Here is a 13,970-nt window from a genome sequence, read left to right on the forward strand (position 1 = left end):
GTGCTCCTTCTAGCCCTGCGTTCTCCAGGACTTTTATTATGAAGGCATATCAGAGTGCTCCTTCCGTTTCGGTCTTTGAATGAGGAAAGGTTGGCTGTAGGTCTTCAAATGTCTTGTAGAATTCTGCTGGGAACCCATCTGACCCTGGACTTCTTTAGCTGGTAGGGTTTTTATTTATTACTTTTTTTTTTTTTTTTGTAGACATCTTGGTTTAATTTTGGTGGTTTGTCTGAATCTAGAAATTCAGCCATTTCTTTTTTTCTAGCTTAATAGAGTACAGGTTTTTAAAAGTATTCCCTGATAATATTTTGAATTTCTTTGGTGTCTGTTACAATGTTTCCATATTCATTGATGATTTTGTTAATTTGTGTCCTCTTTCTTTCTTGTGGGCCAAGGGCCTGTCAGTCTTGTTTATCTTCTCAAAGAATCAACTCTTACGTTTGTTAATTCTTTGCATTGTTTTCTTTGTTTCCATTTCATTGATTCATGCTCTCATCTTTATTATTTCTTGCTATCATCTAGGTTTGGATTTGGTTTGGTCTTGGTTTTTACAAAATTTTGAGTTATATCAAGTCATTTATTTGCACTCCTGATATTTTAGTGTGGGCTCTTAAAGCTGTAAATTTCCCTTGCAGGACAGCTTTCAATGTGTTTTGTTGTACTGTCTCTTCATTTTCATTGAGTTCCAGGAATCTTTTTTCTTTCTTTCTTGATTTCTTCTTTGACCCATTCATCATTCAGTAATGAGTTGTTTAATTTCTAGGGGTTTGTGTATATACTAGAGATTTATTTGTTGTCCATTTCAAGTTTTATAGCATTGTATTCAGATAAGATACAAAGAGTGATTTCAGTCTTTAGGATGAGGTTTATTGTAGATAAGCCTCCCTGTGCGGCTGAGTAGCACCTGTGTTCTCTGGTAGTCGGGTGATACATTCTGTAGCCGTCTGTTCAGTCCCATTTGATAGATGATTAAATCTTAGGTTTTTGTGTCTGTTTATTTATTTTTGTCCAGATGGCCTGTTTGTTTGGAGAAAGTGGAGTATTGAACCACCTATTAATAATAGATTAATTGCAATTTGTGTCTTTAAATCCAGGAGTACATTTTTAATGAAATTGCTGCTCCAAAGTTTGGTACATATGTGTTTAAGATACAAATGTCTTCTAGTTAACTGTTCTCTTGAGTAGAATGAAGTGTCCTTCCTTATTTCTTGTGATTAGTTGTAATATTTTATCAGATGTTGGTGTAGAGATGCCTGTTTGCTTCCTGATTCCATTTACCTGGAGTGGTTTTGTTTATCCTTTTACTCTGAGAACGTGCCTCTCTAAAGCTGAGGTGTGTTTCTCATAGACAACAGGTAGATGGATTTTGTTTCCTTATTCACTCAATAAGACAAGCCTGTGTCTTTTAATTGTAGACGGTACCACCCACAATGGGCTGGGTCCTCCCCCATCAATTACTAATTAGGAAAATGCTCCATAGGTTTACCTGTAGCCCAGATCATATGGAAGTATTTCCTTAATCCAGGCTTCTTCCTCTCAGGTAACTCTAGCTTGTGTTACGGTGACATAAAACTAGTCAGCACAGGTCCTGATATTCTGTCTTCTCCTTGATTCTAGTTTTAAGATGTTCCTTTGATTTTTCTAGTCATTGGGTATTTTATTCCATTTGATTTCAGCTTTAGTCTTCTTCAGTGTTTTTTCTTTTCTTTCTTTTTTTTTTCCGAGACAGGGTTTCTCTGTGTAGTTTTGGTGCCTGTCCTGGATCTTGTTCTATAGACCAGGCTGGCCTCGAACTCACTGAGATCCGCCTGCCTCTGCCTCCCGAGTGCTGGGATTAAAGGCGTGTGCCACCACCGCCACCTGGCTTCTTCAATGTTTTTATCTCCCAATTGAATTCTTTTCTCAAGATTGACTTTATCACTTCCACCAGCCTTATGTTTAAGCTTTCTTGTGCATCTGTGCATCAGGCCTTCATTCTCTTTGTGTTGGTTCTTTCTCTTTAAGTTCATTGAGCTGTTTCTTTATGTCTTCTTTAAGTTCCTTTGACTTTTAAATGATGTGTCCTGGGGTTCATCTAGGTAAGTCTCATTGGCAGCCACTTCTACAGGACTTGGAGATTTGGAAAGAAGATACTGGCATGGTCTTTCATATGTTTTTTTGTGTTTTTGTGATGAGATCTGGCCATTTGGCCTTCTTTTGTTAGTTCTAAGTCTGATATAATAAGAGCATGTTAGGGCAGAGGTGATGTAAGTTTGGGTTTGGCTTAGAGGTTGGAAATGGCTTGGGAGGAATGAAGTCAGGTGGACAGAGATACTGGATTGGTATATAGGATGTGCCTCCTTGTCTGTGTCTGGAGTGTGGGAATAGATTTAGCTGAATGTGGTATGGAAGGGCCCTGTTGGTTGGAGGGTAGGAATGGTCAGTCTTCATGGAAGCTTAGAGATTGATTTGGGCATGGACAGAGCTGGACAGACTATGCCTGGACACTTGGTGTGGGTCCTGGGCTAATCTCAGCAAGTTGTCAAGTATGTGGTGGTGGAGGGCGGGGCGTTAACATACAGACTAACCAGGCTAGAGCCTGGAAAAGGATGTGGGGGATCTGACTGGGTGGAGAGGTAGAATGAGGGTTTGTAGCAGGTCACTGGGGGAGTGGCCTTGTTGGAAATCTAGAGGTGAGTTCAGGGGCAATGAGGTGTTCGAACTAGGGCACCGATGTGGGACCTTGTCTTGATGTGGCTCCTGTCAGCAGTGTGTGTGTCAGTGTTTATGGTTGGGAGAGTCACCAGTTGGACCCTAGAGGATGGGTGCTACTGTTTGTTTTATTAATCCAAGTTTAGTAATACATTTGTGGGTTTTTTAACCTTTGTTTGTTTGTTTGTTTGTTTGTTTAAACAGGATCTTTACATAGCCCCAGCTGTCCTGGAACTTATTATGTAGAATAGGCTAGCCTCAAACTCACAGAGATCTGTCTGTCTGCCTTTGTCTCCCAGTTGCTGAGATTAAAGGCATGTGCCTCACCCCTAAGAATTTTTAATTTATGTGTATTTTATATATATGGGTGTTTTGCCTTCTTATATGTCTGTGAACCATAAGCATGCAGTGCCAGAAGAGGCTAGAAGGAGGTCAGATCCTTTGAAACTGGAGTTAACCTTTGTTAGCCACCTTGTGGGTGCTGAGACTCACTCAGGTCTTCTAAAAGGGTAGCAAATGCTCTTAACCACTGAGACATCTTTTTAATACTCAAATAATAAGTTTTTTAAATCAGTAAATATGAATGCTTCAGCATCATTCCTTTTCAAGATCTCTTGGCTATTCAGAGTCTAGTGAGATGTTGTATGAATATTAGGATTTTTTTTCTAATGGAAGGCTCTTGAAATTTATGAAACTGCATTGATTGTGTAGATCTTTGGGGTTAGCATTGTCATCGTAACAGTATTAAATCTTGTAAGCTATGACCACTTACTTATCCTCAGGGTTTTTTTGTGCACGTTGTCTGCTTCTATAGTTACAGTAACTCCCTTCCCTTTTGTCACATTTGGTTCTTTAGAAATGAGTTACTGTCTAGCCTGTGTACTCACTAGGATAGACAAGAACAGGAATAAAAGGAAATGGGGTCATTGGGTGATCTGAGTAGGTATTCTCACAATGATTTAATTCCAAATTATCCAGGATAGAATAATGGTTTATCAGTTTCTCATTTAATAGCTTACAGCTCATGATTTGGTTTCTTTTGTGTTTAGTATCTATACTTGCTAATTTTATATGTCAACTCGACACAAGCTATATTATATTTATCAGAGAGGAGAGATCCCCTATTGAGAAAATGCATCTGTAAGATTGGGCTGTACTCAAACCTGCAGTACATTTTCTTAATTACTGATTGATGGGAGAGGGCCCAGCCCATCGTGGGTGCTGGCTCCAATGGGCTGGTGGCCCTGGGTGCTATAAGACAGCAGGCTGAGCAAGCCATGAGAGCAAGCCAGTAAGCAGCACTCCTCCATGGCCTCTGCATCAGCTCCTGCCTCAAGGTTCCTGCCCTGCTTGAGTTCCTGCCCTGACTTTTTCCAATGATGAATAGTGATGTGGAAGTATAAGCCAAATAAACATTTTCTTCTCAAATTTTTTCTTTTTCTTTTTTTTTTTTTTTTTTTTGTCTTGGTGTTCCATCACAGCAATAGAAACCCTAACTAAGGCAGTAGCCATCCAAGTATCCAATGTGAATATTGCTTTCCATATCTCTGCGTCATTTTCCTTCTCCATAGTTTATCTGAGAATTAGAAACTAATGCAGTGCTGATTTTTTTGTTTGTTTGTTTGTTCACAGAGTTGTAGTGCAAGTGCCCTACAGGCAAGGTTGAAAGTAGCTGCACATGAAGCTGAGGAAGAGTCCGATAATATTGCTGAAGAGTTCTTGGAGGGAAAAACTGAAATAGATGATTTTCTCAGTAGCTTCAAGGAAAAGAGAACAGTATGTAATACTCCTCAGTTGAGGATGAGTGACAACATAATATCAAATTTCTTCAGTATGTTCATGGGTAAAATGGTTAGCACATAACCAAGCTGGAATGTTGAGTATTGAGCGGACTCTGAAAAGCCTCTTTGGGGAAGGATAGTACGCTACTGTTGCTTTAAACCTGTTAGTTAGGAGTACATGACCAAGGAATTTAATGATAGTATCTGTATCATTGTGTAGGAGCTGGTAAACCAGCTTAGTTTGATCAGCTTAACAGCTTTAATAGTCTCCTGAAAAACAACCTGTTTTATAAGTTGCTTAATTACAGAATAACCTATAGAGATAAAAATAAATAAATAATAAAAATAGAACAGTTTCTATTCTGGTGTTTCCATTGTATTCAAGGAAAAAAATCTGCTTAATAATTTCATACTAGTTCATGTAGTCCTAAATATTTACCCAATATCTCTAAAACAATCGTATTTGTTTGTTATTTATTAAGTTTTATGAAATGTTTATGCATGGGGGGTGTTTTTGTGAGTGTATGCTTGTTTGTGTGTGCCCTGTTAAAGCAGACAGGGCAAGTTTTATTCAATTACCTCTATTTTTCATGAGAGACAGTTGAAATTCAGAGATGGTTAGTAACTTGCCTGTGTTTATAATATTAGTAAGAATTTGGTTTCTGACCCATTCTATTCTGTATAGCTACAATGAAGTTTTTGTTAGTTAATCTTCCATGATTAACAAGAGCAGGGTTTAGTTCTGTGCTTTTAAAGCACAGACATTTGACATTAACATTAGTAGGGAAGTTTGTGGTCAAAGATTGTTTCAGACAAAGCTCAATGTTTTTCTGGATTCCTAAATTCTGAGGAATTATTAGCTACTTTAAATGTTAAAAACTTAAAGGAATGATAACAAATTAAAATATTCTTACTTGGAATTCTGTCATAATGTAGGAAGTAGTTGGAAAAGTGATTGGTATTTTAAATGATTTGTCTTCTAGATTTGCCACTGTAGAAGAGCTAAAGAAGAGAAGCTTCACCAGGTGATTGCAATGCACAGCCAATTTCATGCTCCTCTATAGGTAAATGGCATTCCAGCTAGTGTAGTTCTTAACAGTGCCTGTTCACACTGTCATTACAGTTCTTGTATGGTACAGAGTGCTGATATTAAACACACCGCCGTGTAAGGGAGCCTACAGCCAGTAGAAACCTTTCAGTAGTTTCTCAGTGTGGCGGTGTCCTTAAGGAAAGTTTGCATTCTCCCCTAAGGTTAGCTTACCTGTCGTGTTCCTCATTCTACCACCATCTTCTCATCCATGCTCTGGGAGCCCTCAAGCTCTTTTCTTTCTCCTGTTTGTTATAGGAATGTTTTGTTTACAAAAGAAAAGCCTGCCCTGTACTAGTTCCATTGGTGTGATAAAGTACCATGGCCAAGACAAGTTTTAGAGGGAAGAGTTTATTTGTGTTTATGGTTCCTAAGGGAGAATCCATAATGATTCGGGAGGCATAGCATTAGACAAGCTGGAGCAGGGGGCTGAGAGTTCACATCTTCAACCACAACACGAAGCAGCAAATTTTCAGTACAGGGAAACTACCGACTCTCAAAGCCCACCCATAGTGATATATTAGCAAGGCTGCACCACCTCCTGAAACAGCTTCAAGTGTTCAGATACCCAAGCCTATGGAGGACATTCAGACCACCACATATCCCAGCAACCTTAAATACAAGGTGGTTGTTGAAGGAAAATACAAAGATACTTTACAGAGCCAAAAGGAAGAAGGTAGAGCCCAGTTACTAAGAGTGGAAACACTGGAAGCCACTCAGGAACCAAAACAGCTCTTCTTTCCCACTGCCGAGTCTGACTGTTGTGTTTGGATTGCTGGGATCAGACCCACGGCTTTCCATGTGTTCAGCAAGCACTCGAGAATTGACCTACATCACCAGCACTTTTTCCTTAGTAACCCATCAACCATTACTGCTCACAGCAGATGGTGCAGAGTACTAAGAGTCTCGAGTTGCATACAAATCCCTAGCAGAGATGGGTGGATTACCTACCCTCGCCTAATCAGCATGGCTAGAGATTAGGATCACGTGGTCTTGCACCCAGCCATCTGGGCTGAAGGAATAGACTTTAAGGAGGCATATGGAAGATTCTTTGAAAAAGTGATAGGCATTTCTCATCTTTAGTTTAAATTGCATTACTACCAACTCTGAATTACTTTGGATCTTACTTTCTAAATTGAGCTCATTTTTATACTTTTTGTATTCACCCCAGCTCAAGAAATAGAAATAAATTATTGTATAGGAACATACTGAAATATTTTCCTTACCCAATTCCCTCCCAGGCTAGTTACAGTAAATATAAATAAGAAAACAGTATAAAGGAATGAGAGTTTATCATCTTAAATCTTAAGTTGAAATTTTTTTTTCATTTCAGATTTTCCTGAAAACATGAATCAAGAAAGAAATGGGACACAAAACTAAGCACATTGTTTTATATTTATGACTTATGAATTGGCATTTCGTGACCATGGCTGAAATCCAGATGCACTCTATAGATTGTACACACAACTGAGACGATTTTGTATAGATTAGAATGATTGCTATATTTGTTTTGAGCAATTTTTCTGCACTATTTGCACTAAAAATGTTTATTGTTGACAAATCCTGTATTTAAGTTCCACTGCTATTCCTGATTAAACATCTATGCATGTAATTCTAGCTAGTTTTTAATATTTTATAAAACTACTGATTAACATTTGTAGTTTTAACTTGAAGCTGCCTCATTTCTTGATCAAGAATAGTTATAACTTAGATTCTTTTCCTGTCAGCCTTGGAAAAGACCACATACACACACACACCCCTTCTTTCTTTCTAGATGATAAAACTGTCCAAGGCAGTTGGTTTCAGATATTCAGTGTCAGGAGACACCAGTCCTGCCAGTGTTCCATCTCAAGAAAGCAACCTGTAATATCTGCAGTAAATGAGAGTGGAGAAGCTGCTCTCTTACAGTTTCATTTTCAAACTCAAGATGCATTTAGGGAGCTATACTGGTTAATATGCTGGTTTTGTTTTGTTCTGGAACAGGGTCTCACTGTGTAGCCCAGGCTGACCTCAAAATTGTGACCCTCTCATCTGAGTATTGGGATTATAGGCAGGTGCCACTAACCTGGTAAATACTTTTACTTACTTAAACCAGTCCCATACGGACTTTCATGGTAACTAAAAAAATAACTGTCTATGGGTTTTTAGTTAAATATATTTTTTATATTCCAAATGTTTAAAATGTCCTTTTGTTAAAAGATGGTAAATTTAGACCTAAAAAGTCAGTGAAATTTTAATACTTACTCTAACTTAATCTTTTCCTAAAATTAATTTTTCCTAAGAAAAAAGCTTTGTAACAAGTAAACAGTCTTACTTTTTAATGAATTTGATTTTCTAATTTGTACTTGCATTTAGCAATTTGTTTCTGTATTGTTTCACAGAATGAACCTATTAAAGTACATAAAGGAGAAATGAATAACTACATATCTGAGGTTTAGTAAGTTAGGATCTAAATCACTAAATACCTAACACTGATTTGTTCAATTGTCATTCCAAAGCCTGCATACATTACAGATTGTCTTGTCTTCATTCTTCTTACTCTACATGACTTTGGTAATAAAATTTTAGGAAAAACACAAATATTTTCTTATTGGAAAATATTTCATGTTTGTTGAAGGCATATTCAGATGGACAATAGCGATCCAATGTGGCTATACAATGTTATAACTGCCTGTCTTCCTGCCACTATTGCTAAGGGCATGCTATTTAATCCTCAGAATGGCCAGATGAAGGGTAAACTTGTTATTCCTGATAAGGATGTGTAGGTGAGATAACTGATAGAGTGTTTATCAATTTTGTGACCAACTTGGGGGCATTCAGAGATGTCTCTTTACTGCACTGGTGTTGGAGTGGAACATCGCCAACTACATTCACTGTAGTTGGTAGAGAATTTATCATTCTCAGGCTAGTTGCTTTTAGAAACCAGGCAGATCCTAGAACAAAAGACAACAGACTGCACACCTTCTAGAAGATTGATTCATGTGGTCTGTCTTAATAAGCATCTACTAAGCACCTCCAGCACTGCAGAAAGGCTACCCAGAGGAGCCCAGTGTGGTCTCTGGTGTCTGTGCTTCTTTTCCTGCCACTTCACATGCACGCACACACTGCACTACTCACCAGAACATGCTGTTTATACAGCCACGATAGTAATCCAGAGGGGTGTTTCTGTATGCTTGTATTATCCAAATTTCATTATCTGTCACCTAAGGAAGCAGAATTTATCCTTCAAAACTCAGAGACCCTCTTTAGAATCCAAACATTAGACAGACCTTGACCAGTTACCTGCTTCTAACAAAGTTGACAAACTTGTTCAGATGGCCATATTTCTTTGTAAAAGTTGGCTACAGATATCAATACCAAAGAAGATGTATTGACTACTTTATAATATAGAAGACTATAAAGGAAGGCCTAGGAATTAAGACTACCTCCAATACAATTTGTCATGATAGTACCAAGTCAATGAGGTAAAGGCATTTATTTCAATGTTGGGTGAAAATTTCAGAATAAATTAACATTAGGGGATTAATGTCAGAATACAGAACAGAGGTTGTTTGACTACAGTTTACATATTTAAATTGAAAGATAAGATTGTGTTGAAGTAAACTATTTTTTGTTTGTTTTTTTAAGGCAGGGTCTTTAACTGAGACTACCCTCTTAACTAGCTGTGTAGCTGAAGATGACCATGACACTCTGATCTGCCACCTCCCGAGTACTAGAATCATAAGCAGGTATCAGCAAGCCCAGTTTATGTGGTGCTTAGGATTGAACTCAGGGCTTCAAGCATATGAGGCAGGCACTCTCCCAGCTGAGTTCTCTTCAAGAATGAAAATTTGTACTGACTAAGGGGCTCAGTGCACCGGTTTGACATGCAAGCATGAGGACCCAGGTTCAGATCCTCAGAACCTGTATAAAAACCTGGTGCATGGTAGAACACGTCTGTAATTCCGTTTCTTCTACACAAGAGGAGGCTGAGAGAATCATTCCGGAAGCTTTGCAGACCAGTTTGTATGGTGGACAGAATAGTGGCAAACGAGACCTTGCTGCACACAGGGTGGAAGGGAAGGACAGATACCTGCTCTGTTCTCTCACTTCAGCACTGGAGCAGAGTTGTGCACACATGTGTGCACACACATGTGCAAATTTAATTTTAAAAAATTGTTTGAAGGTTAGTTTATTTTCCTTATTTTTAATTTAAGTTTGTCAATTGACTTGTTCAAACATGATCAAAATTCTTTCCTTTTTCATATCCAGATTAGTATTACTAAAAGTAACAAGTCACTTGACTTGTAACGATTACTGGTTGGGAAGTACTGTGTCTTGAATCATATATATATACTAAAGTATTCCCTGAAGTGTTACCTTAAATAATAAAATGCTTCATGACTGAAGCTTGATTTAGAATGAACATGTAGTACTAGAGGTTTTAGTCTTGTTGAGTTGACCATGGTTTGTCCAGGCTCCCTGGAAAGAGAGGCAGTAAATTTGTATGTAGTTTCAGTGCTAGGTTAACTTGTAAAAAAGTCTTGGTGAACACATGCTTACATTATGTTTTTAAAAGGATGAGGGGAACAAAAAGTGTGTGGCTCTGATATTGAAGATGCCACGTTAAAAAGTTAAAATTTAAAATATATATACTATTTGTTATTCCAAATATATTATCCAGTTTGACACAGATGCTGGCTTTTTTTTTCCTTTCTTCCCTTCTTTCTTTCTTTTTTTTTTAAATAGATTGTCTGCTATAAGAAATTAGGCAACAGTGTTTCTTAAAAATGGTAAGAAAGCCAGGCGTGATGACACACACCTTTAATCTCAGTACGTAAGAGGCAAAGGCAGAAAGATCCCTGAGTTTGAGGGTAGCCAGAACTACATAGTCAGATGCTATCCCCCCACCCAAGAAAAAAGAAAGAAAAGAGTCATGTTATAAAGCTGTAAAAGCCAGTCTCACTATATCCCATGTGTTTATTAGCTATTAGACTATTAGCTAAGACTACAAAAAAAAATGACTAAATATTCCTTATGCTTAATTGGGGAATTTCTCAACAGAAAATACTCAGATTTAACATCTAAAAGAATTATACTTGCTTTATTTTTATATTAACAATATTTTTATATTACAGGCCTTTAGTATATTAAAGTCATCTTTAAATGTGAACACTATTATACTGTATTACATTATGTGTATAACCCACACTAGAGGTTTTCGAAGTCTCTTGTCCTTTCTTAATGTATTTCTATTTCCACAAAATTGAATACATTATCTGATAGAAATTTTCACATTTTAAAATACTGTTATAAAAACTAAGATTAAATTTATCTCTTTATTAGAATGTATTAATATTGCAGAATCATACAATAAGAACATTTCAGTGTGTTCAAACTCAGCAACATTTCTCCATGAAGTCTTCAGATCAAAAGTTCAATTCAGATCTTGTTTTTAAGCATAAGATGGGAATGATGCTGCTCTGAATGTGCATTTTAACAGAAACTTCAGAAATGGCATTCACAGTCCTACCATGAGATATTGCTAATGTTACTGAAAACATTAATTCGTTAGATAATTTGTAAAGTGAAAAGTACTATAACCTTTACTCCCCGGGTCTAATGGATGTGATGTAGGGGTTTGAAGAATGAACCCAAAGGCTTATATGTGAACACTTGGTTCCCAGTTGGTGGAACTGTTTAGGAAGGATTAGGTGGTGTGGCTTTGTTGGAGGGGGTATATACCATCACTGGGAGCTGGCTTTAAATTTCAAAAAGCCCACAGCATCCCCAGTTAGCTCTCACTGTCTCTGGGTTATGTGTGAAGATGTGAGCTGTCAGTTACTGCTCCAGCCCCTTGCCTGCTGCTGTGCTCCTCTGCCATGGCAGTCATGGACTCTGACCCCCTGACACTGTCAGCCCAAATAAACTCTTTCTTCCAGTGGCCTTGGCTGTGGTGTCTCATCACAAGAGAAAAGTAACTAAGACACAGAATCCCTAGTTCTTCACTCGAGTTTTTCCTTGCTGATTACAGGTGGCTCACAGTTTTGGTAAGTGTAGTCTCTGAAATAGTAATAAAAAGTTGCTAAAAGCTGATATCTGGATTCATATTTGAGATAAAGTGAGTAAGGCTTCTGCTTTATTAGATACTACATCCATGTTAAGGAAAAACATACATTTTAGCATTTTTCTGTGATGAAGAAAAGCAGAAGATACTCCAGAGGGGGAAATATAATTTAAAATATAATCTAATGAGAAGTTAAAATGATTATCCTACCTGAAAGATCAGTTTCAAAGCTATTTAGGAATATATTTATTAACAAAAAAGATTACTTTCAATACTCATTTTTAAAAATATTGGTAAAGGCAGAAGGGAATGTCAAATGTTTCAGAAAACAAACTGTATTTGGAAGTGAAATGAAATTCTAAGCCGTTAACAGGTGGAGGGAAGGAGAGGAAGGCTTTCTAAGTAGAGCCATGCTGTGTCAGGGAAGACATGTATGGACCACCTCAGGAGATGATGGTTTGTTTCTTCATAGTGAATATCACTTTCACAGTCCAACATGAGCCTCAGGAATGCTGAACAGTCTTCATTACAAGTTGATGAAAGAACTGGCTATTGAGAGACTGTATTCTCTTTTTCTTTTTTCATTTTCATAGCTGTATTTTATGGTTCTGGATGGAACGTGCCATTTCTCAAGATATTTTTATTATGAATTGCACTGTCCCCTTAATTTGGAAGTGGTTCTGTGTCTTTTACTTTGGAACTCCAAAGGGAACTTCAGGCAGTGAGAAACACAGCTTCGTCAGAGTCCCGGTCCTTGCCACTGTCTTCGCTGGGCGCATGCTCACCACCACTTGGAGACCGGCAGCTCAAATCCTCCACCCCAGACTCTTGATCGCTATTCACTGACAGATCGGGATCTGAGCTTTTCAAATTGTCCTGGGTTAGAATCAGAGCAGAATCTTCATCGCCCTGGGAAGGGCTCCTGGATGGGAAGGACTTCATGTTCCCACTGTAATCCTGAGGAGTGTTGGCCGTGCTGTTGTCTGAGGTAGAAAATCCTGAGTGTTTGCTGGGCTCGCTTGGCTTACTCTTCACTTTGGTGCCATTGAAGTGGACTTTCTGAATTTTTTCCAGCCTCTAAAAAATAAATAACAACTTTGAGGAAAGTCATAAACAATTTATTCTTATATATATGCATGCCTTATTAGTCATTGCCTCCCAGTAGAGGATAATGTTAAGAGGTCATGAACGTGAACAAGATTGAGAAGCTTGCTCTCTTCACCTCTATTATAAGGTTGGTAGTAACTGCCTTGACAGATTCTCTGTAATGTGAACAATGCAATGTGGTTGGAAGTTCCCGGAAGTAAGTGGTTCCTTTTTTATGTCTATACAATTTGTCATCGTTATTTCCATCCTGTTAACTGTAAATGTGTGAGTTTTTTATTTTTAAAACATTTTATGCATGTGGATGTGTGTATGTATGTATGTGTGTGCACCATGTGTGTGCCTGGTGTCTGTGGAAGTCAAGAGGCTGCTGGTTCCCATGGAACTAGGTCCTGACAACTGTAGCTGCCGTTTGAGTGCTAGGAGTTCATAGGAACCTGGGTCCTATGACTCCAGACACAGCCATAGGTCACCTGGAATACGATATAACACAGGCAGAGTTCTTGGAGTCATTTCGGGGAGGTAAGCCAGGTTCAGGGGAAGGGCAGAGGAAGCACTGTCACAAGACTGGAAAAGCAGAGCTTGGACCCTGCAGTGGCCAGAAAGCCACAAAGGCAGCTAGCAGAAAATGCTATAGTTACATGGGGAGCATTTAACTAGAGCTAAAAGGAATTAGCACCTTATGAGGAAATCTCAAATGCTAAGCTAAGAAACTTTAGCTATTATAAGAAATAAATCATTTTGAGATTAAGGTACTTTTGATTCTACATACTTTATTTCTACATTTGACAATTTTTTTCAACCAAAAGAGTGCTACAATAAGTAGGATCCTAAGATTCAGAAAGCTGGATGCCTTTATGAAAAATAAATTGGCCAAACAAGAGGGGACTTTGGCAAAAGGACAAGATACCTCTATAAACTTAGTCTGTGGCTCATTTCAGTTCTCTGATTTTATTCTTTAGTCCAGGTCTCAGCTCTATACCCAACTCCAGTCATCTAAACATGTGGATTTCTAGGCTTGGCGCTCAGGCATCAGACTCCTTAGAAAGTAGTATCCTGCTGCATAGTTAAGAGCTACTTCTGCAGTAATGTACAACGATGCAGAACAGAGCTCTTCATTATCAGATGTTCCTTTGACAGTGGCTCAGTTATACTAGAATAACTACTGCCTAAAGTCCAACACGGGGATATGTTTAATACCCTAAACTTACGGCCTGAAAGGGGATTTATTCTAGTGTATTATGAAGGAAACAAGTGTCAT

General features: G+C 38.1%; 2 protein-coding genes across 4 annotated transcripts in view; one reads left to right on the top strand and one right to left on the bottom strand.

Moving 5' to 3' along the window:
* The window catches only part of Vps37a (VPS37A subunit of ESCRT-I), a 39,915-nt gene extending 32,689 nt beyond the window's left edge, over window positions 1–7,226 (top strand). For 2 of the 3 annotated variants that reach the window (XM_059245040.1, XM_059245042.1), the window contains exons 10-12: window positions 4,324–4,467; window positions 5,456–5,536; window positions 6,893–7,226. In XM_059245040.1, the coding sequence (XP_059101023.1) occupies window positions 4,324–4,467; window positions 5,456–5,536 (225 nt within the window). In that variant the 3' untranslated portion in view covers window positions 6,893–7,226. The remainder of the gene's footprint in view (window positions 1–4,323; window positions 4,468–5,455; window positions 5,537–6,892) is intronic. The other variant, XM_059245041.1, reaches the window with a different exon arrangement.
* A 4,698-nt stretch (window positions 7,227–11,924) lies between these two features.
* Mtmr7 (myotubularin related protein 7) overlaps window positions 11,925–13,970 on the bottom strand; it is an 89,953-nt gene continuing 87,907 nt past the window's right edge. The window contains exon 14 of the mRNA XM_059244589.1: window positions 11,925–12,682. Coding sequence (XP_059100572.1) covers window positions 12,320–12,682 — 363 coding nt within the window. The 3' untranslated portion in view covers window positions 11,925–12,319. The remainder of the gene's footprint in view (window positions 12,683–13,970) is intronic.

The sequence above is a fragment of the Peromyscus eremicus genome, chromosome 17 (assembly GCF_949786415.1).
Source record: "Peromyscus eremicus chromosome 17, PerEre_H2_v1, whole genome shotgun sequence".
Taxonomy (NCBI): Eukaryota; Metazoa; Chordata; class Mammalia; order Rodentia; family Cricetidae; genus Peromyscus; species Peromyscus eremicus.